Genomic DNA, 26227 nt, shown 5'->3' with positions numbered 1-26227 from the left:
TGACCTTTCTTTGGGAGGCTTTGCCTTCGCCATGCTTCCTGGAAGTAGGGGTAGGAAGTTGACAGCCTCATGTGACAGGAAGGAAGTGAATACCTTTTTTTTTTTTTCTTGAAATCCTTTATTTGGTTGTTTGCTTGCATGTCATTGAGAAATAAAACATGGACTACATCTAGAAAAATACTTACAAAAGGAAAATGACAACTATGCACTGCGGCAACTATAGTTGCCGGTGGGCTTTTAAACGCCTCAGATGTAAAGTTATTCGCTGTCAAAGTGACGCCAAAATGAATGGGAGTCAATGGAATGCTAACAGCAGGTGATGGTCTGCTAATCAATGGCGGCGCCCGGGGAAGCTTCAGTTTACGGCTGATATATTACCCCCTTGGTTTGAAAGCACAAGCAGTCCGCTAATAGACGCTTGCTTTTAAACGTCATTTTTAAGCACCATTGATGTGTATTTACAACACGTTTTTGAAGCGCTGATCATTGTAGCCAATCACAGACATATCCGATGACCCGATGAATAGCCAATCAAAGGTGTTTCCGATTCCGCTCACCAGCGCTCAAAGCGTCACAAATTTTACAATTTCGGTTCCGACTTTTTGACAACTCTTCTAATCATTGCTATCTTTTCTTCTTTCTTTTCAGAATAAAACATGAGAATATTGTTTCACTGGAAGACATCTTCGAAAGTCAGTCACATTTGTATCTGGTCATGCAGCTGTGAGTTTAAAATCTCACCACTCAAGATCACACCAACCAAGATATTGTCTGATGTTTGTTTAATTTGCAGTGTCTTGAATGCTTATGTCATTATAGTGGAGGTGCTAATTGCAGTTTGTTTGCGTGGGTCTTCACAGTGTTTCAGGGGGAGAGCTCTTTGACAGGATTGTTGAAAAGGGCTTCTACACTGAGAGAGATGCCAGCAAACTCATACGTCAGATTTTAGATGCAGTGAAGTATCTGCATGATATGGGCATTGTGCACAGAGACCTGAAGGTAATGCTTACATATTCTTTCCCTATAATCACACTCTGCCTTTCTAAGCAGGCGCAATATGACAAATTATTCAGCATGCAATGTTTTTTCTGTCCTCGGTGAAAGCCAAATGCTGGCACAAAGGGACAAAATCACTGCCAATTAAAAAGTATTTAATGTTTAATATTCAGCTGTGTGGAGCAGAAGTTCAGAGCAATGAGATTTTAACAGTAGGCGTATGGCAAGCCGTTTTAACATTTAATCCTTAAAACCTACTATCTATTTTCATGCTACTAGTGCCTACTCTTTAGATACTAGTGCTTATTCTTTTGGTACTAGTACCTTTTTAAAGATACTAGTACTTATTCATTAGATACTAGTTCCTTTTTTATTAGATACTAGTACCTATTAAAAAGACACTAGTACTTATTCATTAGATACTAGTGCCTATTAAATTGGTACTAGTACTTATTCATTAGATACTAGTATTTATTATTAGATACTAGTACTTATTCATTAGATACTAGTGCTTATTTCAGTAGTGACTAGTAACTATTATTTTGTTACTAAGGGCCCTTTCACACCTACCTTGTTTGGTCCGGACTTTCGGACTTTTCAGTTTGGTCCGAATCAAAATTACAGGTGTGAAACCTCCCACGGACCACGGTCCGGACCAAACAGACGAAATTTGGTCCGACGAAAAGAGGTGGTCTCGGTCCGGATCAAACTGTTCAAAGGTTTGGTTCGTTTCTAGTGTGAAAGCATTTTCTGTGTTGTTCGGACTTTCGGACCATTTACAGGAAGTTCCGGTGGTTCCCGCGTAGCATAAACAACTGAAGAAGAATATTTATGTGCAGATCTGTCAGTCCTGCCCACAGCGTTTCTTCCAGCTGATTCGCGCGCGCGCGCACACACACACGCACACATTTGTCCTGCGTCCTACCAGCGATGATTTGTTTGCACAACGAGGACGTTCATTTGGCGAATTTGAACTAGCGTCGAGTATAGTCGGTGCTGGAGGGAGTAATGCCGTAATAATAACAGCATAGTGGCAACGATAATATGCGTCTGTTCATTCATTCTTGTCAAAGTTACCCGCCGAATTGACAACACGCTGACGTCAGACGCACGTCCGTTTACAAACCAATCAATGTCAATATGCAGCCATGTAGATGATGACGACAGGACGCAAGTACGTCATGAAAAGTTCTTTAGTGCGCTCGCATAATTGCAATGTGAAACCAAACCAAAACTAACCAAATGTATACAATGTATCAAAACATGAACTTTGGTTCGGACCTTGGTGCGGACTTTCAGGTGTGAAAGGGCCCTTAGTCATTAGATACTAGTACCTATTAAATAGATACTAGTACTTATTCATTAGCTACTAGTACTTATTCATTAGCTACTAGTACTTATTCATTAGATACTAGTACTTATTCATTAGATAATAGTACCTATTAATTAGAGACTAGTACTTATTCATTAGACACTAGTATCTTTTGTAATTGTTACTAGTGACTATTAAATAAGTACTAGTAGCTAATTAATAAGTACTAGTATCTAATTAATAGGTACTAGTAATGAATAAGTACCAGTATCTATTGAATAAGTACTAGTATATATTTAATAGGTACTAGTATCTAATGACTTAGTACTAGTATTTACTGAATAAATACTAGTATCTAGTAATAGGTACTAGTATCTAAAAAATAAGTACTAGTACCTAATAAATAACTCCTAGTATCTAATAAATACGTACTAGTCACAGTTGGAATACACACTAGTCAGAACTGAATAGTTGATATCTGAATGACAGATCCCCATAGAAGTCAATGGCAAAATTTTTTATTTGTTACTAGTAACAAAAGAATAGTTACTAGTCACTATTGAAATAAGTACTAGTATCTAATGAATAAGTATTAGTATCTATTTAATAGGTACTAGTATCTATTTAATAGGTACTAGTATCTAATGAATAAGTACTAGTAACTAATGAATAAGCACTAGTATCTAATGAATAAGTACTAGTATCTTTAAAAAGGTACTAGTACCTAAAGAATAAGCACTAGTAGCTAATGAATAAGTACTAGTACTTAATGGAATATATACTAGTGTCTAAAAAATAAGTACTAGTAGCATGAAAATAGAGATTAGTTGGTTTTAAAGATTAAATGTTAAACGGCTTGCCATAGTAGGAGATGCTTAGCAATATGACAGAAATAGGCTTTGTTCGGAATGGTATACTAGTGTATCGCTTACCGCATACTGTATATAGCTCACCATGGCTGCATTTTTTCATAAAAAAAAAACAAACAGTAAAAACAGTGATATTGTGAAATATTAGCAGCCATACAGCCATTACTCCAGTCTTCAGTGTCACATGATCCTTCAGAAATCATTCTAATATGCTGATTTAGTTTTAAAGAAACATTTCTTATTATCAATGTTGAAAACAGTTATGCTGCTTAATATTTTTGTGGAAACCATAATAAAAAAAATCAGGATTCTTTGATGAATAGAAAGTTCAAAATAACATTATTTGAAATATATTTGTTTGTAATATTATAAAAGGCTTTTACTGTCACTATTTTTAATGTATCCTTGCTGAATAAAAGTTTTAATTTCTTAAAAAAAAATGACTGACCCCAAACATTTGAACGGTACTTTATATTGCACATTTAACATGGAAGATATATGATTTATCGTTTGTCACATCTGATTAGGACACAGGGTTATGCATATGAAAATGGCTGTGCATTAAATGTAGTAAGATATGACTTGATTTAAGGGAAACATTCAGCATTAATTCAGATGAATTCATTCTCTTTCTGTGCAGCCAGAGAATCTGTTGTACTACAGTATAGAGGAGGACTCCAATATTATGATCAGTGACTTTGGCCTGTCTAAGATCGAGGACTCAGGAAGTGTGATGTCAACTGCCTGTGGGACACCTGGATACGTAGGTATGAATGAGGGCTATATTCACTTACCGTCTTTAGTAAGGTAATGTGTCTGTTTTTAGAGGCTCTCAGTCATTTGAAATGCTGCACAATGTCTAGTGTTTACATTTTTAAACAGCCTCTTTGATGCTGCCCTCATTCTGTACAGCGCTCAAAAGGAAAGTGAACTAAACGGAATAAAACGAACACTGAAATCGCCTCTCTCTCTCTCTCTCTCTCTCTCTCTCTCTCTCTCTCTCTCTCTCTCTCTCTCTCTCTCTCTCTCTCTCTCTCTCTCTCTCTCTCTCTCTCTCTCTCTCTCCCTCTCTCTCTCTCTCTCTCTCTCTCTCTTTCTCTCTCTCTCTCTCTCTCTCTTTCTCTCTCTCTCTCTCTCTCTCTCTCTCTCTCTCTCTCTCTTCTCTCTCTCTCTCTCTCTCTCTCCCTCTCACTTTTTCATTCAGCTCCAGAGGTCTTGGCACAAAAACCATACAGTAAAGCTGTAGACTGTTGGTCCATAGGAGTGATTTCTTATATTCTGTAAGCATTTCTTGATGTTTGTATTTATTTGAGTGTTTGTTTGTTTATTTGAGTGTTTGTTTATTTATTGTCAATTTTATAATTATTTATTTAATACATTTGTATGTATGGTCAGTCATTTATTCATTGTTTGATTGATTGATTTACTTATTTGTTTATTGCTAATTTCATAGGAATTATTTTATTTATTTATGGTAAATACGAACATATTTATTGAATTTATTGAATTCATTTTAATTATTTGTATTTATTGTCAGTGCTTTAATTTTTAAATGTACAAATATATTTAATTTAATTTATTTAATTATTAGTATTGATTGTGAGTCCTCATTTATTTATGTATTCATTCATACCATTTTGTGGTTAGATGTATGTATAATGAATCAAAATAAATTCATATTTCAATCTAAATCAATATTTCATATTTATTTATTTATAGCCAAATTTATGATTTGGGATAAATTACAGTCAGCTGACCTTACAAAGCATTGTCTTTTGCAGCTTATGTGGCTACCCTCCATTTTACGATGAAAACGATGCCAAGCTGTTCGAGCAGATTCTCAAAGCAGAGTATGAGTTTGACTCTCCATACTGGGACGACATCTCTGACTCAGGTAGTTCTATGTAATTGTAATCATAATCATAATCCAGTATCATTATCTTGAGATGCTTTGATGTGAAATTAAAGCTTAGATCCCGCACCTATAGAGCTCAACAGTAGGTTTTCAGAAGTAAAAATACCATTAGTGATGCAACGGTGTTGAGCCGATCACGATGCGACGTGATGCAGAATCTACCAATAGGAGTGCAGACAGTGACGAACACTTTCTTGAAACTGTTGTTGAGCTCTATTCTGGCCATTTCTATTTTCTTGATGCTTGAATGTTGTTTGACAACATATTGTCGATGATATTCCATCCCAGCCAAGGATTTCATCGGTCACTTGATGGAGAAAGATTCATCTCAGAGATACACATGTGATCAGGCTTTACAGCATCCATGGTAGGATTACCTAAAAATAAGTGTTCTGCATGTTTTGACTATCTTTTCACAAAAATTGTTTTTGTAATCCATCCCCCATCTCTACTTTTGAAGGATTTCCGGAGACACGGCTCTTGATAGGAACATTCATGAGTCTGTCAGCGCTCAGATCAAGAAGAACTTTGCCAAGAGTAAATGGAAGGTGAGAATCCCACAACATCATTCTTTTAAATTCTTCACAATTTGCAATTCCATCCCAACAGATCCTGGTGATGTTCTTTGAAATAGGCAGGAAGAACTTGCTATAAACAGGGTATTTTAGGAGAAAGAATAATTATTAGGGCTGGGCATTGACTAAATTTCACGATTTGATTCGATTTCGATTCACATGCTTGCGATTCGATTCAATTCAATTCCGGATAATTATCAAGTACAGTACTTGTCAGTTTTTTTAAAGGGAAAAACAATTCTACTAATCTCTGAAAACAACTAATGCTGTAAATTAAACAGGGAGCCATATTAGTTGGTTCATTACTATAATATTTCAGGTTCAAATTAACAACTGATTTTTATACAAACATTTACATTGCACATAAGTAAATATAATAATTATATGTAATATACTGCATATATTTAGCTAAATGCTCCTCACTAGAGTTCATTTTTCTAGCTAACTACCGAGCTATGGGCTTTGAATGGTTTTCCTGAGGTAAATTTAATGTTACGTGACATTGCTTACAAGCTGTTTTACTAATGTTGTTTTGCGATTGAAACACTGATTACATGAGACATGATACATTTCATAGGCTGCTACAAATCATGTTTAGTGAAGTCTTGTCCTCATTAATCTAATTTGTAAACATATTTTAGAGACCCGTTATTGTTTGTTGTTGTCTTTGTAGCAAGCATTCAACGCGACAGCAGTGGTTCGACACATGCGGAGACTGCAGCTGAGCACCACCCTAGAGGGGCCAAGCCAAATCACCAGCACCAGCCCCTACCACAGACACCTGCTCCTCCCCGCTAAAGAGCTCGACCAGGAGGAGGAGGAGGAGGAGGAGGAAGAGGAGAGCAGTAAGTTTGAGATCATTCTCGAATGAAAGTCGCATACAATCCATCCTAAACAGTATGCAAGAATTAATGTGTCCCAAATTTAGCATAGGGTTCCCGCAGGGCATTAAAAAGTCTTAAATATTTGTATTTTTTCTGCTAGGCATTCAATTTTAATACATGGTCTTAAATCTGCCGCAAGACGTTTAAATGAGGTACTGTGGGAATTAATTATTTAGATTTTTAGAATGCATTTTTAGAAATACTTTTCCATCAGCCAGTTAAAAGTTATGAGCTTTGGTGTGCTTTTTTCAGTTTTTTTACTTTAAGACTGTGGGAAAGTCAAAGCCATAAATCTAAAGAAGTTGTGTTCCAAATTTGAGGTTGATATCTCAAAAAATTAGCTTTCGGTAAGTTCGGTGGTTTCCACTACATATGACATTCGTACAAGCATGGCTATTTTTATAGACCATTTAACCTTTTCTAATAATTTCCATGATTTATTTGTGTGTGTGTGTGTGTGTGTGTTCACATAGCAAGTGCCAAAACCTTTATCAAGTTTCGTACCATTCCGATGAAGTTAAAAAAATAAAAAAAATCTAAATGACCAAACAGCACCAGAGAGTTTGTTAAATGTAAACAATGCAAAAAATGTCATAGTGGACTCGCACACATTTTACGTTTCGAGCACGCAGGCTTTTTGTCTGATTGTATTTTTAGGCATTTTTCATAATTATAAATTAAACTTCTATAACTTTTTTTTGTTTCTTCGTTTTTTTCACATCAGCAATAATCTGCCAAGTGTCTTCTTTAAAAAGAAAAGTATTTACTCCAAAGCATTCAAGATTTACTACAGTTTCATTTTCATGTCTATGCTCAAAAAGTGGTTAACAGGTATATAAATATAATTTAGTACCATAAAATCCCCTAAAAATACAAAATATTGAATACAATTATTGAAGTAAAATATAGTTAAAAGGATGGTTCGGAGTAAAATCAACCTAGGGTCCTTTGCACCATGACCTCGAGCCAAACACTTCCCTTGGTCGAACATTATTAAAGTTAGAGCTTATTTAGAGATATCAGCCGAATGGCTTAGTGCAGGCGCTAATGATGTATCTCATAAATTACCCCACTAATAATGCCCAGAATGGTTCCAAAATTCTACAGTAGAACAAATAGGTTCTGTACTCATAAAACGAGGCATTGGAAAGTTTGCAAGTACATCAGGAGTTTATTTAAATAACACTTGCCTGACGGCTAATGCTACCGCTAACCCGGTCGTCGAGTTCACTTCACTGATTAGGGAAAAGCACGTAAAAGTCCTGGCAGAAAGCCAGTATATCCAACATTTTTTATTATTTTTTTTCCGAAGTGTTGACAACTTAGTGTTAACTAATAATTGTTGCAAACTGGTACTACCAACAAAATATGAGTGCATTCCTGGAACTGGGCGTCGTTACACTACATCCTTATGCATCGCTTTCTGCCAGGACTTTTACGTGCTTTTCCCAAACCACTGAAGTGACGTCGGTGTCCGGGTTAGCGGTAGCATAAGCCATCAGGCAAGTGTTATTTAAATAAACTCCTGATGTACTTAAAAACTGTCCAATGCCTTGTTTTATGAGTACAGAACCTATTTGTACTACTGTAGAAGTTTGGTACCATTCCGGGCATTATTAGTGGGGTAATTTACGAGATACAGCCTAGGATCCGTTAGCGCCTGCACTAAGCCATTCGGCTGATATCTCTAAATAATGTTCGACCAAGGGAAAAAAGGCTTCTGGTTTTACTCCGAACCATCCCTTTAAAGTAGTTCAAATAAAAATAAAGCAAGCAGCACCAGAGGGTTAATAGTTTTAATAGTTTACAATAACAACACTGGGCTAAATGCTATTTTATATACTATAAGATCCTACTGCTATTCATTTTCATATAACTTTTATGTTTAGATTCCCCCAGTACAGACGGGCGTCGAGGCAGTGCCGATCGGGATAGTCTTAGAAGCTGTGCTTACTGCTGCCGACCGACCAGCAGGATCTGAAGCAGAACTCTGAGCCCAGAGGAACCCAGAGGAACCCAGAGGAACCCACACATGCACGTCTACGGCTCCAGTCTGACCCGGAACACAGAGCTTTCCTGGTAACATGCACTAGTGCTGCTGGTGGGACATGACATGAGGAGAGCGTGATTGTTCCAGACATTCAGACTTGGGTATTTCATTGACAGATATATGTAATTCTATTTTAGCCATTACTTAATTTTGTCTGATTAATATTTCTGTACCCCAACCAAAGACAAAAATGTGTTTAAGTTGTATATTTTATGTAAGGTTTAATTATTTTATTTTATTTTATTTTTTTAAAGAAAACGTTCAGGTCTGTACCCTGTAGCAATTTGGACTTTCTTGGAAAGCCACTAGTTATACAATGTCTTAATAATTATTAATGTCTTGATAAGCCCCACTTGCTCAGGCGATAAATTCACGAGGAAACAAGATAAAGTCATTGAAGTCAAGATAAAGTCATCATTAATACATTTTCATATGGAAGCTTGTTTCCGCCAGAGAAAAAAATATACATAATGGTAATTGCGACGTTTCATCTCACAATTCGGACTCTTTTTCTCACAATTCTGACATTTTTCATATCACAATAGTCGTAATTGCGGAAAAAAAGTTTGAATTGTGAGATATAAATTGCGAGTTATAAAGTCCAATTCTGAGAAAAAAAGTCAGCTCACAATTCTAACTTTTTTTCTTACAGGTCAGACTTTATAACTTGCAGATCTGCGAGCTAAAAAGTCGTAAATTACCTTTTTTATTTTTTATTCAGTGGTGGAAACAAGCTTTTAAACTTTCATGGCTTAATCCATTGTGGTTTTGTTTTATAAAGTCTGTTGGGTAGATGTCCATGTCGTTGATTTTGTGATCTGGTTCAGACTGGCTCTGGAGTGCAAATTGGTGGTAAAATACTGCATATTGGAGTCAGACTAGGAGTATTTCCAAGCTCAAACGGATATCACATGATCTTGTTGTGGGTATATAAACCTTCATATGAAGCATGTGGACAGAACAGTGGTTAATCGTGATTGGGTTAAGAGATTTGAGCCACAGTAAAGCTTTTTTTACACCCAGATTAAATGCAGTATCAAACCTGGATAATCTACATTTTCAAATAAGATTTAATTTCCAGTTTTAGACTTTAAGGGGCAAAAGTAGTCTGTAGCTCCATTTCAAAACCTAGAGAGGATGCATTGGATAAACCCTCCTGGTCCAAAATTATGCTGCCTTTTAAGACACCTTATTTTGGACAAGAATCTTTGCGGAGAAGGCAATCTCAATAATGCAGTGCAACAAGTTCAGTAAATATATTTGATTAAATACAACAGGCCAATAGGGCATTCTGGCAAGATAACTTTTAAAGTTGTGATGAATTCTTCCAGTAACGTTAATAGAATGTTCATTTGAAGTTATCTGGTCTTTAATAACATTATCAAAACATTAGCACAAATTTTTTATTTAATACGTCATTCATGGAAACATTTTAGTTAGATGTTGGTCTGTTTACTAAAAGTTACTATTTTTTCAGATGGTTCAGAGAACGTTCAAAAGTAATGTTCTCATAATACTTGCAAAATAATAAAATAGAGAAAATATTCCCTTAATGTTTTCTCTAACGTTCATATAACCAAGAAAAAACATTGAGAACATTCAAAATAAAGTTTTCGTAACTTAATGGGAACATTAGCAAACCGTTCTTATATTTTCGTTAGAGGGTACTTACTGTTTAACCCAATATTTGGAAAAGCTATCTAGATTTAAGGCCTGTTCACACCAAGGACGATAACTAGCGATGAAAAATCGTTCTAAATACAGTGAGGAAAATAAGTATTTGAACACCCTGCTATTTTGCAAGTTCTCCCACTTGGAAATCATGGAGGGGTCTGAAATTGTCATCGTAGGTGCATGTCCACTGTGAGAGACATAATCTAAAAAATAAAATCCAGAAATCACAATATATGATTTTTTAACTATTTATTTGTATGATACAGCTGCAAATAAGTATTTGAACACCTGTCTATCAGCTAGAATTCTGACCCTCAATTAGTCTGCCTTTAAAATGTCCACCTCCACTCCATTTATTATCCTAAGTTAGATGCACCTGTTTGAGGTCGTTAGCTGCATAAAGACACCTGTCCACCCCATACAATCAGTAAGAATCCAACTACTAACATGGCCAAGACCAAAGAGCTGTCCAAAGACACTAGAGACAAAATTGTACACCTCCACAAGGCTGGAAAGGGCTACGGGGAAATTGCCAAGCAGCTTGGTGAAAAAAGGTCCACTGTTGGAGCAATCATTAGAAAATGGAAGAAGCTAAACATGACTGTCAATCTCCCTCGGACTGGGGCTCCATGCAAGATCTCACCTCGTGGGGTCTCAATGATCCTAAGAAAGGTGAGAAATCAGCCCAGAACTACACGGGAGGAGCTGGTCAATGACCTGAAAAGAGCTGGGACCACCGTTTCCAAGGTTACTGTTGGTAATACACTAAGACGTCATGTTTTGAAATCATGCATGGCACGGAAGGTTCCCCTGCTTAAACCAGCACATGTCAAGGCCCGTCTTAAGTTTGCCAGTGACCATTTGGATGATCCAGAGGAGTCATGGGAGAAAGTCATGTGGTCAGATGAGACCAAAATAGAACTTTTTAGTCATAATTCCACTAAACGTGTTTGGAGGAAGAAGAATGATGAGTACCATCCCAAGAACACCATCCCTACTGTGAAGCATGGGGGTGGTAGCATCATGCTTTGGGGGTGTTTTTCTGCACATGGGACAGGGCGACTGCACTGTATTAAGGAGAGGATGACCGGGGCCATGTATTGCGAGATTTTGGGGAACAACCTCCTTCCCTCAGTTAGAGCATTGAAGATGGGTCGAGGCTGGGTCTTCCAACATGACAATGACCCGAAGCACACAGCCAGGATAACCAAGGAGTGGCTCTGTAAGAAGCATATCAAGGTTCTGGCGTGGCCTAGCCAGTCTCCAGACCTAAACCCAATAGAGAATCTTTGGAGGGAGCTCAAACTCCGTGTTTCTCAGTGACAGCCCAGAAACCTGACTGATCTAGAGAAGATCTGTGTGGAGGAGTGGGCCAAAATCCCTCCTGCAGTGTGTGCAAACCTGGTGAAAAACTACAGGAAACGTTTGACCTCTGTAATTGCAAACAAAGGCTACTGTACCAAATATTAACATTTGATTTTCTCAAGTGTTCAAATACTTATTTGCAGCTGTATCATACAAATAAATAGTTAAAAAATCATACATTGTGATTTCTGGATTTTTTTTTTTAGATTATGTCTCTCACAGTGGACATGCACCTACGATGACAATTTCAGACCCCTCCATGATTTCTAAGTGGGAGAACTTGCAAAATAGCAGGGTGTTCAAATACTTATTTTCCTCACTGTATAAAAGAATAGCAGCTGTCCACACCACAACTATGACGATAACGGCACAGAGAGACATTGTTAGAATCACTTTCAGAATGATTTTGTCCAGCTGATGAATGATAAAAATAGCCAATCAGAATCCATCCTGCTTTAAGAGCATTTAAAGCGAAAAACTGCAGCTTATATAGTTATTGTTCTTGGTGTGAACAGGACTTTATGCTTTTTTTAAAGTTAGCTTAGCAACATGCTGGCATCAAACTTTAATCAATTGTGAGTTGAGTTTTGTATGTGCTTCACATGAGAGACTCTATTTGTTGCTTTGAATCAGTGATTTATGAGATTATATTGCTGGAAGGTTTTGGAACAGCTGTTGATTACTCTTTGTCGTGACACTGATTAAGTTTGCAACCAAAATGATTTATCCGTCTATGGTTATCAGTTTTTCCAGTGCATGTTGTGTGAGCTGATCTTTTCTTTGGGTCGCTGGCCATAATCTGCACTGTTCTCGTGTGCAGAAGACGTCTAATGTTTGCATGACCTCGTAAAAATGTTTACAAGAGCGATGATCAAAACGAAAAATATTCATATTCATATCTTTTCCACTATGCTAAATGAAAAATGAGACTTTGCGGTCATGTCATTTTGAAATCGGAGGGAACAAGATATTGACACTTGACTTTTTTCTTTGTAAAATATATACATGTTATGTTTAAAAACAAAAATGTTGATTTAACATTATATTAAGAACTCAGTACTGGCCTTACTTTCAAACTGGATTGAAACAAAAAGAACAATGCAAGAACATTTATCACATTGTTCATCAGTATACAGCATGCGTGCCAATTTGAGCACATTACTTACTTGAAGCCAACAATAATAAATAATAATAATAGAAAAATCAATGGGTCCCACTTTAAGTGTCTTTAACTACTGTGTATTAACATTTAAATGAATGATTTGATACAATGCACTTATTGTGCACATACATGTTTTTACAAAATGCCTGCATGTAATTATAGCTATAATTAATTTCTGTCATTTCTATAGATTTCTATCTATAATTAAACCTACCCATACCACCAAACCTATCCCTAACCAAATCCCACCTCAATAGCAGCTGAAGGGTTTTGCAATACAATATGAACACCATAAGTACATTGTACTTATTTTTTGATGTAGGTACATAGTAATTAAAGACACCTAATGTAAAGTGTGACCAAACAAGGTATTTATTTAGCTAATCCCTGATATTAGAGACATTTTCCTCTTAAACCTGTGAACAGAACTGCTTAAAACCCAAGTGCTATAAGTGATTTAATAAGTATAAAAATGCATCAGTCTAATGAGCAGTTCAGCAATCAGTTATAGTAATTATGGTAATTATGCAAACTGCCTCAGAAGGGCTGATTAAAAATCATTTAGAAGTCATCTATGAATTACTTTGGCTTTGAAAAGTACTAAAGAAAGCTACACCCTGGGTTTTTAGTAGATAATTCCTCCCTTGATCAATTGTGACCTTTTTTTCCATTTATATTTTCACATGAAAGTTCAGGAAGTGTAGAGTAGACACAAATACAGTATGTGTATTATACAGGAAGATGATGTATACATATATTGTATATCTTTTTTGTAAAAGCTACAAATGTATGGATGCAATGCATCATGTGTTATCGATGGAGTTACGAAGAGCCAATGATTTGTACCCTTAAAGATATACAGGTAGTAGCACGTTATGAATAAACACTCCTTGTCTATGCATTGTGTGTGTTCAGTAAAATCTTTGTGTACAATGCAAATAAAGTTCACATCAAAGTGCTATGCAAAGGCAGACTGTGGTTGGTACTTTCAGAAAATACACTGTAATACATGTCAAAATCTCTTTATTTAAAGACTAAGAAAATGTACAAAACATATTTACAAAAAAAAAACTATGTTGCGTTGTTAGCCAAAACATAGGCTACATCATGAGAGATCAACATCATGTGCTTTATGATGTCAGCATCATATGAGTGGAAAAGCTCTTAAGCAAACCCTCATGTTATGTTCCGGTCGTTTTAACCCAGAGAGGATTATCTTTTCCTGAAAATGCCAGTTAAATCTAGGGTAGGCAGTGTTTTTCATGAACACTTTTTGTTATACTGGTTGAAACACTCTTCACATCCTGACAGCATAGAAGTGGTCTAAATATTGGAAGTCTCAGGACCAAAAAAATGTTCATCCAATCATTGCATTCGGTCCGAATGCAATGATACGATGTCCTACCTGCCTATCAGAGTATGTATTTGCATATCTCCATGCAGACTTGTGGACAGTCACCGAGCGCCACAAACAAACAGCAGCCATCTTTTACAGTTCCTCCTGAACCAAAACAAAGAGCTTATGCCGCGTTCACGCCGTGCCGTAACCGTAATTACAAGATGGCAACCCGAGACGTTACCCGGACTTGTTCGCGTCCTTAGACTCGGATTTATGAGTTTGTCAACAACACTATCAACGCCGAAATGAATCTGCAGCTGTCAGGTGGTCAGTTAGAACTCTTTAAGTTGTTTACGTTAATTATTATTGTAATGCTAGGCTATGTGGTTTGCGACATGAGGTAATTTAACGCCTTCTCTCATGACGCTTTGCATACTCTGCTCTGGCCTTGCGCGTTCATCAAGGAGGCGTGGCTATTTTTGCAATGAGCTCTGATAGGAAGGTTGGGATCTTATGCTTTCAAAGCTAGCTTGCTATTGCTAGCCTATTTCCTTCCCTAGATTTAATGTGATCGCATTAGACTAAAACTTACTGACTTTACTCACACAGGGTATAACAACTTTCCAAAATATTTTTGATATTTTTTTTACTTTTTCCCCACCTTGTTCCCAGTCAAAAATGACTGCCTGAAAAAAATTGCTTATAAATCTTTTGTTATGGTATGTTATTGCCGAATATTGGATTCAATCTTTTTATCAATTGTTTTCACTTTCACTTTGCACAGGTTTCTTTTTGGAACTGCTCAGATCAATGAGGCCTACGATCAATCAGTTTCAAAAAGTAATACAATACCTGTGCAAATTGAAAGAATTTGAAATGAAAAAGTTTTCATGATAGTATTGCATTATGAGAGAGAAGCAATTTAAGAGGCCGGTCATTTTTGATCTGTAAATTAGATAAAAGAGACGTTCAAAACAGTAAAAAGTCACTTATACAAAAAGTATAAATCAACAATGACTTAACTGTAAAGAAATTTGCATTATGCAGTGATACTGACCATAAGAAAATAGTTTTTTTTTCTTGCAATTGAATCTAATTTTGTGTAATCTAACCTTTTCCTGTCTGATCAAATAGTAAGTCAAGAAAAAGAGATGTTAAAATTTGCAGTTGACAATGGAAGCTCATTCGTCATGCTAGAAATGGAAAATCAAGTCTAACGCATTGCATTATGGGATACAGTGTCCTATGCTCTGGCTGTATACTGCACATTATGTTAAACGTAGTAGGAGATCATGTTATAACGTGCACATAGAAAACATGAAAACTTGTGCATACATACCGCAAAACTAGTATGTGTATTTGAACATACCAAATTATTTAAAACATATTTAAACAACAAAAGATAAATGTGGAAAAAGTGGACATGACTGCTGTCTGTTCACATACACATCATTGTGTTGGTAGGATTACATGACCCAAGATTTGTTAGAAACTCCATTAAAATGCATAAAAGTGTATCATCTATAAATATGGCAGACGAATAATTTCTATACACAAACACTAGATACAGTTCCAGTTGGAGTTATTCTGTTCTTGTGTGTGCAAATGACAGCCGCTTACATGAAATCTTATGAGACCATTATAAGTACCTAACATTTTGTAACAATAAACATATCATTAGCCAACATTTCCAACTTTCTTGTCCTCAAAATTGTTCTTTCACATTCTTTGATTTCATTCAAAATCCAAACCCAAGCTTTCTAAACAATGAAGAACTGTCAACTCATCAGCTGGAGGTGCATCAACACTCGTGTAGATCTATGATGTTGTAGACGTGTGATTACAGCTCTTTCTCCCCAGCACTTGCGATCGCTGTCCTCTTCAGACTCTCCTTGACCCTAATGAACTCAGGTGCGCCCTTTGACCTTTCCCTCTGCTCACCGGCCTCTCTCTCAAGCTTAAAAGAATGAAATCATCTCTATATGAGGTGTTGGTATACAGCAATAGCCAAAAGTGATGTCCAGCCTAGGAAAATCTACATCCTTTATTCAAATGTTTTTAAAGGGTTAGTTCATCCAAAATGAAAATTCTGTCATTAATTACTCACCCTCATGTCGAACAAGACTTTTGTTCGTCTTCCGAACGCAAATGAAGATCTTGCGGGTTTGGAACGACATGAGGATGAGTAATTAATGACAGAATTGTATTTTTTTGGGTGAATTATTTTTTTTTTATTGGTGATAACATAATGAAACATGCCAAATTGTGTGGACATAATTTTTGGCCGGGCTGTCTTACAAAGAAATTATGAACACATGCAAATACAAAAGAGAGAACCAATGAAATATTAATAACTGATGATGTTGCTGTGAGCTTTTTTGCATAGTAAAATAAAACATGTAGCTGTAGTTTGCCTTCTTTTTTTTTTTTGTCAAATAATTTTGTTAGATAAATACCTTAACTGAGTTTAGTGTTTTGTTTTTACATCATTTAAAAAATATATATTTTCCTCATATTTTGATGGTTTAATTGAACTTGTAGGGTCTTTAAACACAAATATCCCCTCCAGACATCACTTTTGGACACTACTGCATACAGGAGCAAGTTATAGAAAATGGTTATATAGATTATGATCCATACAACTTTTGGACCAAAGATCGGTCGCTGTGATTTTGCCAAGTAAGGCATGTTCCTGGATCAACATTCCTGTCCAAAAACATAGTCCTAACCCTTTCCCTACCCATAATATATCCCTAAAATCAGAGGAAAATGATAGGAATGGTGTTGAAGCTCCCAACCCTTGTTGTAAGCCTAAACTTGACATTAACTGAAAAACTATCCCCCAAATCTGATTGGTTGATTGAAATGTTCTACTTGGTGAAATCACGTTAACCACAGAGATCAATATTTTCTGGACAAAATCAGGGCATATTCTGAGTCATTTGAATAGCTTCCTAGCATTTCATTAATACAGTATTAATACCGTATATGAATACTCATATCAATTTCGTTTGAGGGGTGTTATTTCAGGTTTTACCTTCTCTAACCTCATCTGCCTCTTCAGTAACTCCTGCTCCAGGGGTGATTTTCCTTCTTCCTGTTTTCTCCCTTGTTTCAGAGCTTGAGCTCTATTCCTCTGTTCAAGAACTCTCTGTAACTCTGGCTTCTCCTCCATCACTGCTCCTCTGATAGATAGGATAAGTGTTACTAAATCTCATATTACGGTATTGTTACTTATAGTGTTTATATATTTCTTTATTCATTGTAACTGGCTGGAAAAGGGAATGATCAGGATGTGGAGGCTGAAGATCAAGTTCATCCTTAAAGTCACCATGAAATCAAAATATACGGAATATTACGGTATTTATTTTAAGTGATTTATCCATGCACATAACTTTTTTTTTTAATTCATGTGCCCTGTAAATCTTTAATCAAAGTAACTTCCCCTCCCTCTTACAGTGACATCTCTTTTATTCTCTGATTGGCGTGTTCTTTCGCCCTACATTTTTTTCTCGTTCAAGAAGCCGTTTAACTCCGGATATACGTCACAATAGGGAACAAAAGACTGTCTCAATTTATAAAGGTGCAAAAACAAATACAATAGCCTAATAATCATAATACTGCGTTTGCGCCATGTCGTAATTGCCTTAATTATGTGATGACAACCCACGGCGTTCAACTCGGAGTCATTCAAGTCCTTAGACTTGGAATTATGTGTTTCTATGGCAACACTATCAAGGGAAAAATGATCTACAATGGCCATGTGGTAAAAGTTGGAGCTCTCAGAAGATAATTCTATGAGGACGTGAACCACGTAAACGCTGTTTACAAGGTGGAATCTCGTAATTATGGTAATTCTGATATGGATTGAACGCACCTCAACTGATTAGCTATTGGTTAACAGTCCACGCTGCCTTAGTGACGTCATTCAAAAGGAAAACCTTTTCAGACGTAAAGCCAGTTATGGCATCTTTGATGGATGTGAAGATAAAAAGGATTAATTTTTTCGTAATGACATGTACTGATGAACCGTTGCTATAAGGAGTGTGTTTTACGGAATTAAATAGTGTCGGTTTTGATATCAGGTGTTTTCACTCCAAATAGCCAACACACCAAATGTAGCGATAATTTTTCCGAAAATGCATTAGGACTACATAAGTATCCACGCCAAAGAGCCTCTACACATACATTAAAGTCAGCATTAAATGGAAGTTGAGATAGTCTTTCTTCCCTGAAGTATATTTGAGTGAATGGCTTCTTTAACAAGAATAAATGTAGGGCGGGACTTGATTTTCATCGCGAACTGATTGGACGGTTGTGGTTTGTTACTGCTGTGATGTCATGTGACAGGTTGCCCCGCCCCTTGCGCCAGTAAACACATCATCAGAGAAGAGAAGAGATGTCACTGCAAGAGGGAGAGGAGGTTATTTTTATTAAAGATTATGAGGGCACATTAATAAATAAAATAAAAATCTTTTATAAAACTGCAATATTCCATGAAATAAAAATAAATTGTCAAGTTTGATTTCATGGTGACTTAACTGCAAGCACAACTTTGACTTTACTGCTATCTATTGGACAGAACATGTACATGCAAAGGAGACATAAACTCAGCTGCGGGCACATGTTTGAAGTGAGATTAGAAATTGGGTCAGGTGATAATTTAAGGCTGAAACTAAGCTTTTGTTCATGCCTCAAAATGTGAACATGCTTTCTGCTCAAAATCTGGGTCAGTTTGCACCTTTTGTGTGTAATAATCAGCTCTCGCTGGAGCTCCTGATGGCACTTAGACGCTTTGATGGGATTGTGGAGCTTTTTGGGCCTGATGAGCTCCTCATAGTAACCGCTGTCCGTTTGCTCAGGGAGCAACTTGCTCTGGTCTAAATCCTCTTCTCTGGCCCACGTCTGATCAGGATCTATCACTGATCCAAGATCAGAGACTAAATCTAATGGAGGGAGAGAAGCAAAAGAGAGCCTTATATTACAAAACGGCCAATATCATCCACCAGGTGAAAATCGCGAGCTAATTTGCATCAAAAAAAAGAATAGGATTCCTCTCAGGACTGTAGCATCAAATTCACCAAAGATTAATACATTGTTTAAGAAAGAATGAGCAATATTAATGAAAAGCATCAGTGTAAAAAAAAAAAATACACAATTCAACTTTATTAAGTTGCTGCCTTAAATTTGTATCAAATTGGCTGTACAAGTCATTTCAACTCATTTTTTTTTGTTTGTTTGCATAAAACTTAAAAGTTAAACTTGTTTAAATTGTTTTCATGAGTTAAAGAAAAAAACATGTTGACTTATTGATCACATCTTTTTTTACAGTGCATTAGTCCATGTAATTGCAACAAATAATATAAAAAACAGAAAACCTGATTCACCAGGTCCAATAAGTGGTTGAGCACAGGCAGAATTATGACTTTGATGATTATGATCTGCCTGTGGGAGGATATGGATATTATAGTTAGTCATTATATTTAACCACAACACAAATTACAGAAGACAAATCTTTCATTTCTTTTGCAGTTTCCTTCTGCTTTTCACAGTGATGAGCTTTATAGTGATCATTGTACCATATATACCATATTACTGTGCGATTAATGTATTTATATACCATGGTATTTCAAATAATGGTATTACCATCATAAGCAGTATCCAAAAACCATGCTATCACTATTACTATGTTAATAAGTGGATATTGCACTGTCTCATCCTTATCTATCCATCCAAACGATCGAAAATAATCACTAAAGCTGTTGATGAAGAGGACAATAGCCCTGTGTATTGAGAGAAACTTGCACTAACACAAGGGAGGCATTGTGTGTGTGTGTGTGTGTGTGTGTGTGTGTGTGTGTGTGTGTGTGTGTGTGTGTGTGTGTGTGTGTGTGTGTGTGTGTGTGTGTGTGTGTGTGTGTTAACACCACGCTGGGTTGATCATATTGGGCTAAAATGGTTTTGGGACCAGCTGGCATTTAGCCACCTCATTACTGGGCCTGCCAAACAAACTCTCCATTTTCCCTTCATAATCTGCTGTCTAGAATGTGATTGTGTCAGGAAAGTCACGAGGAGTCCTTGGACTAAATAACCAAAGGAAAGTACATCAGTTATTGTTAAAGTTACTGCAACCAAATATATGCCTTTTTTACACTGAAAAGTCACATGTAAGCTATGCAGATTAAGATGTCTCGAGCCGAGAAGAATGCAGGTTTAGCTGCTATTACGGCTTACTAAAAGCCGTTTTAATTCACTGACATAAATCTAAAAAAAAAAAAAAAAAAAATCTTGAATCTACTAAAAAATGTACTAAAATTAAACTGAAAATAAAAGCTAATTCAAACCATTAATAAAACTATAAAACTATATAAATCATATTAATAAAACAACTCTGCGCACCTTGATTTCACACATATTCTTAAGAACTGAAACTAATGACCTCAAAACTCATAGTTTAGTGTATTTAAATGTGCGCCTTTAAGTATATATATATGTATTTTAGATTACAGAAAAAATTTGATGAACAGAAAAAACAAACACTCAACTAATACATTTCACAAATTTAAGCCTAAAACGTTGTCTATTGTCCATTTACAATCAGAGTTCTTTATCGTTCTTACACTCATAACATAGCAATAGACCGGTCCTTCAAAATGGAATAAAATATCCTTACTTTCTTTCCATGGGTCACTCCCATGATTCCAAAGGTGCAGAGCACTCACTGCCTCAGGACTGTTCCAGAAATAACTTCTTCGGGTTTCCACCTGCTATCTTCATGCAGAGCAAGAGGAGAAGCAGGAGGGAAATGACATCCCTCCAAGCAAACCCCTCACACACACACACACACACGCACACGCAAACACAAGCACACTTTAGCAAACCCAGACTGCATACAGTGCCCTAACTGGTACTACAATCCAGCAGAGGGAGGGGGAGAGAAAAAGAGAGATTGTGTTAAAACTGATGTCACTTTCCCGTCTTCCACTCATTGTTAATATCAACAGCAACAGTGTTACCTTGATATAAAAGAACCAATGTGAAGGCATTCAGTGTGGAAAAAAGAATCAGCTCTGTTATTATCTTTCACAATTTTTATTTGCTTTATAATATGATCATCATGACAGAATGTTGCTCTTGTTTGGAAAAGAGCAATGTGAACATATGCAAAAGTTCTCCTTGTGTGTTTTATGGAAGGAAGTTGGAAAAACATGAGAGTAAACTATTCCTTCAGTTTTATTTGCTTAGGGAGGGAAGATGGCAAAAAGAGCTGTTAATGTCCCATTTTCAAATGTCCCAGAAGTGTGGTGATCTAAGGTTGGCTAATGTGTCAGACTCATTCAGTCTCAGTTATTCTGGGTAAGCAGCCAATGACCTCCCCCATCTCAGGCCAGTCTCCATACGCGTTCCTCTCCACATCATTCTGAATCAACTAAATGTAACAGAGAAAACAACCTATTTAAATGTTTTGCAGTGGATATTATTAAAAATAAAAATAAAACTATTTAAAAAATAAATGCTCATTTATGGAAATAAAATAAAAAATATTAGATGAAAATGTCAATGAAAACAAATGTAATGAATTTAAATGAAATGTTAAATGCAAAAATAGAAATGCTGCCTTGGAAACTAACTGAAATAGGTTGAAGTTGAAGACCACAACTTATATATATAAGCCTATTTGCCATCACGTGGGAATAACGTTTTAAATCATCAGTAAGCTTTGTTAATTGTGACCGGCTCTGTGACTGGCACTCAGTTTGCCCAGGTTCGAGTGATACAATGTAATTTACTCTACGGGACATTTTAAACAAAAATCATTTTCTTAAGTAGCAACTAGTTTATTTTCCTTTATTAGACTATGCAAACAATAAATGCTGTTGTCCTGGCTGGTGTAGCTATATTTAATGACTTTTGATGAGGTCCACATGGTTCCTCTGCTTCATCCACGCAGTTGTCATCAGCAGAAAAATCCCTCTACGAATGCGTTGGTTGGTTATTTCCCTCTCTATCACCAACATGACGAAATGCGGGACAAATCTCCCAATTTTGGGATTGTGTTCAGACCATTCTCAGTAGTAACTGAGTTATGGTCTGGCAAAGCTTCATTAATAACTCATTTCCAAAGGGGCGTCACCAACGGACGTCGCTCAAATGCCTCTGGGTGCAATTGGATAGACCTAAAACCAATCAGAGCGATCGTCATCGTGTAAAGCCATATGCTGCGCCAAGTTACACTACGCCATAAAAGTATGTACTCTTTTTGTGAAGAAAAGGTATTTACTTTTGAATGTGTAGCAAAAAAGTAGGTAAGCTTTGGGACATACTACTTCGTCATCTTTATCGGACGGATCTGTCGCGTGCATCCTGTCACTTAAACTGCCCTGTCAATCATCTTGTCACAGTTAAAATCCTCTAAATCTAATTTAATGTCCTCCCGTTTCGGAGAGAAATGTAGTAGCACGTTCATCTGCCAGTGGGTCTTTCATGGAGACTGTCCTCATGTGTCGCTCAAATGCCTCTGGGCGCAATTGGATAGACCTAAAACCAATCAGAGCGATCGTCATCGTGTAAAGCCCGCCTCAACGTTTCTGATTGGTGCCTCGATTTGGACGGATTAGAAATCTGCTTGAATGAGCTGTTTGCCAGACTACTTGCAGAGCTAACTATGTCCCTTTAAAACCATGACGCATCCAAACGAATGGACTAACTCTTCTTATTATAGCCCTCCACCTCCCCAGCACCACCTGCCTAGATCTGCTATGGAGGGGTCTCCCTCTCTCTAGCTGCAGCAGCATGTTTCCATTTATTTTATTTTATGTTCTGGGTATTTAACAGAAGCAAGCCGTATTTTCTCTGCAGGAGCAGCAACCGTAGCAGATCTAGCGTAGCAGATCTAGTCCGCCAAGGCCAAAAAAAACAAAATATATTCCATTTACATTAATAAAATGTTTTCCTGACACTATCCCGAGAGTTGTCATGATTGAAATTAACACAGAAAATAGCTTATTGTTCAGTTTGTGAAAGCAATTAAAAAGGAAGAAAAAAGAACGATACGTTCCAACCTTTTCAAAAGGTCTAGCTTCCTTTATTCCATAGGTGCCGGCGAATACCCAGCTATCCCTGGGCTTCAGGGATGTGACCATGGTGCTGCCCAGTGCAGTGAATATCTCTCTAATCTCATCAGTCAGTCTAGAAGAGAGATGGTGGCAGCGGAAGTCAGACACGTATGAATTATTCAACTCAAAACCCTAGTTAATCATGTCGATGGTGTCTGAAGGCTGTCAGATTTTTACTGTGGTGTAGGGTCGATGTGTGAGGCCACAAGCACTATATTTCCTGGCTTTAGTGTCTTTAGATAGGCAAGTAATTCCTCGGGATCTTGAAGGATAAAAGAAGTGTGTCAAGATAGCTTAATTTGTTCAAGTAAATTTAGATTTAATAGATTCAATTTCTTGCATGCGCAAATCCATTAAGAGACCTACCTTTCGATTTCACATTAAAGTAATCATTTCTTAAAACCTCACCGGTTCCACCTAAGAAAAAAAAGAGCCAATTATTCAAATTGAATTTTAATGTCCATAATTATTATGAATTGTCTGTAAACATGTATAAAAATACATATAAAATATAGTAACGTATTTAAAATATGAAACTTATTTCCATGTCAAAATTCAAATGTTTTGAAATAAACAAGAAAAAAATTTAATCCTGCATAATTATTTGTAGTAAACGAACCATTTGCTATCACAATGTTCAGCCCTTGTCCTGCATTATTCCTGATGCCACCCATGATGCTGTAGAGAAGAACATTTGTGCTATTTTAGCATCTATAAGCATTACAAAAATGAAAAATTGTGTCATTTACTCACTCTCAATACATCTTAATGTGATGCATATGTCAGTATAAAACCATTTTATACTTTTTAACTGATTAAATTGACCTGTTTTCATAATGAACTAAGCAATTGATGAATTAACGTATTCATAGGGTTGCCAACTTTCTGAAATGGAAATAAGGAACGGGGGAGACTAATGTATACAACTAGGGGGGGGGGGGGGGGGGGGGGGGGTATTGTGAAAACTAATGGATACATTAAATATATTTCCTACATTATAGCATATTATAATACAATATTTATAGAATATAGGCCTAATCAATATACAAGACTGAACCACATAGATGTGACATATAAAGGCTATCATGATCATTTTGCCAACAATGAACCATGGATTTGTTTAGTTTATAATACGTTTTATTTTTAACTTAAACAAATACAACTTATAACATTCAAAACTCATCGGCTTTAGACTGCATTTGAAGAAAAATAAACACAAAAGTTTTCTGTTCTTACTTCTTTCCAGTGCAAAAAAATCTGACGTTCATAATCTGACATATATCAGAAGCTATGTGTCTGTCATGGATTTGCACTGAATTGATTCTCAAAAATACGGAACAAAGTGCGTTCCGTATCAGTTCAATACGGAACAAGACTTGTGTCAAATACGGAACGGTTGGCAACCCTACCAAAAATATTTTAATAAATGAAAGCTGTACCACTGTAAGCTTTCAAACGAATAAATGGACAAACAGCATGCACATTATTTAAAATATATCTACTATATACTGTTATACTTTTAGTCATATGGATGAGTAAATGATGACAGAATTTAATGAAACTCATACAGGTTTGGAACAACTTGAGGTGAACTATGAACATTGAACTATCCCTTTAACGCTGTATTAGTCTCTCACGAATAAGCTACATGATGTAACGGTTCTTACATTGTATTGTTAAGGCAGATTTTTGCAGCCACCACATCGGCTACACCGCTGTAAATGTGGAATGGGAAGTAGTTGGCAGGGCAGTGTTTAAGTGGACAGCAATTTAAATGAGCCTTAAACAGAACTGCACAGAGAAATAAAAAAGTTGCATGAAAAAAAAAAAAAAAACCAGTACGTAGGCCTACTGCAATCACCCAACTATCATCCACAAAAACATACAAATTAATCTTACCTGGATTATCACAGTCTGTCACAAAACCATTAACTTCATCTGAAATAAAAAGGCCCTTATTTTAGACAAATTAAAATATAACCGTAATTAGATTGAAATGGTTTAACAAGTTCTCATGCATGACACAAGCTGTCACCATATACAGTATAGCCAACATTACATGATCGTTTGGCAGCTTTTTGGTGTTTTGACCATTTGACGGAGAAACACCATATTAAGATGATCAGCATTGTTACGAGAACATAAACACAGTCTGCAAATGAATATATCACAATTAATATGTCATCATTATACTCAAAAACGATCACACAAATTAATCAGAAATGCCAAAAACGTTTTCTTTACCTTTAAGTCTCATTTTTTTGGTAGCACAAAATATTCTTCTCGGCTTCTCAAGGGCCTGATGCAACATTAAAATGATTTCAGACCACAAGAAATGTGTTTTATCTCTCTCTTATACTTCGGAGTTGTTTCCTGTTTTAAAGTTCACAGGGCTATAGCCCGTGAAACCTGATTCAACAGGATGTACCGTAAGGCGTGGTACATTTGCAGCTTTAAATTCAAACAATAATAATCCCTCAACTAACCGACTGTCAACTAGGCAGATAATAATGATTTGTTACATTTATATATCGCCTTTCTCTGCACTCAAAGCGCGTTACATGGAAGGGGGAATCTCCTCAACCACCACCAATGTGCAGCATCACCCTGGATGATGCGACGGCAGCCATGTCACGCACACCACACACCCGCTTACTGGTGGAGAGGAGACAGATGAAGCCAATCAGTCAATATGGGGATGATTAGGAGGCCATGATGGACAGAGGCCAAGGGGCAAATTTGGCACAGAGAGTCAGGACCTCGGTTTAACGTCTCATGCGATGGACGGTGCTCTTTGACAGTATAGTGTCCCCGTCTCTACACTGGGGTGTAAGGACCCACAAAGACCACAGGGTGAGCGCCCCCTACTGGCCTCACTAACACCTCTTCCAGCAGCAACCTGGTTTTCTCAGGTCGTCTCCCATCCAGGTACTGACCAGGCTCAACCCTGCTTAGCTTCAGTGGGCAACC

At 36.7% G+C, this 26227-nt stretch overlaps 3 protein-coding genes across 6 annotated transcripts in view; 1 reads left to right on the top strand and 2 right to left on the bottom strand.

Annotated features, from left to right (window-relative positions):
* camk1a (calcium/calmodulin-dependent protein kinase Ia) overlaps positions 1-9116 on the top strand; it is a 29542-nt gene extending 20426 nt beyond the window's left edge. Inside the window, exons 4-12 of the mRNA XM_084426187.1 lie at positions 649-723; positions 861-999; positions 3818-3944; positions 4382-4457; positions 4959-5071; positions 5381-5459; positions 5553-5640; positions 6341-6512; positions 8441-9116. Of these exons, the coding sequence (XP_084282313.1) occupies positions 649-723; positions 861-999; positions 3818-3944; positions 4382-4457; positions 4959-5071; positions 5381-5459; positions 5553-5640; positions 6341-6512; positions 8441-8532 (961 nt within the window). The 3' untranslated portion in view covers positions 8533-9116. The remainder of the gene's footprint in view (positions 1-648; positions 724-860; positions 1000-3817; positions 3945-4381; positions 4458-4958; positions 5072-5380; positions 5460-5552; positions 5641-6340; positions 6513-8440) is intronic.
* Positions 9117-13809: 4693 nt separating this feature from the next.
* On the bottom strand, positions 13810-21048 carry LOC311301141 (actin-associated protein FAM107A). Of its 2 annotated transcripts, none has more exons than XM_084426029.1 (5): positions 20815-21048; positions 19520-19586; positions 18883-19087; positions 17179-17326; positions 13810-16098 (listed from the first exon to the last, which is right to left on the bottom strand). In XM_084426029.1, exons 1-5 carry the CDS (start codon positions 20836-20838, stop codon positions 15982-15984), a joined length of 561 nt encoding a protein of 186 aa, XP_084282155.1. In that variant the 5' UTR covers positions 20839-21048; the 3' UTR covers positions 13810-15981. The 2 variants fall into 2 exon arrangements, with proteins under 2 accessions (XP_084282155.1, XP_084282156.1); XM_084426030.1 differs by having other exon boundaries at positions 19529-19586; positions 20815-21035.
* Positions 21049-21214: 166 nt separating this feature from the next.
* Positions 21215-25744, bottom strand: LOC311301140 (protein FAM3C). 3 transcript variants are annotated; one of them, XM_084426028.1, is made up of 9 exons: positions 25502-25744; positions 25317-25409; positions 25157-25195; positions 24925-25048; positions 23877-23935; positions 23624-23674; positions 23435-23519; positions 23204-23330; positions 21215-21570 (listed from the first exon to the last, which is right to left on the bottom strand). In XM_084426028.1, the coding sequence occupies exons 1-9, from the start codon at positions 25566-25568 to the stop codon at positions 21475-21477; spliced, it is 741 nt and encodes a 246-aa protein (XP_084282154.1). In that variant the 5' UTR covers positions 25569-25744; the 3' UTR covers positions 21215-21474. The 3 variants fall into 3 exon arrangements, with proteins under 3 accessions (XP_084282154.1, XP_084282152.1, XP_084282153.1); XM_084426026.1 differs by lacking the exon at positions 21215-21570 and having other exon boundaries at positions 22891-23330; positions 25502-25693; XM_084426027.1 differs by lacking the exons at positions 21215-21570; positions 25317-25409 and having other exon boundaries at positions 22891-23330; positions 25502-25694.
* Between the last annotated feature and the right edge of the window lie 483 nt (positions 25745-26227).

This window comes from Rutilus rutilus (genome assembly GCF_951802725.1).
Source record: "Rutilus rutilus genome assembly, chromosome: 12".
Taxonomy (NCBI): Eukaryota; Metazoa; Chordata; class Actinopteri; order Cypriniformes; family Leuciscidae; genus Rutilus; species Rutilus rutilus.
This window is presented reverse-complemented; position numbering and strand designations above follow the sequence as displayed.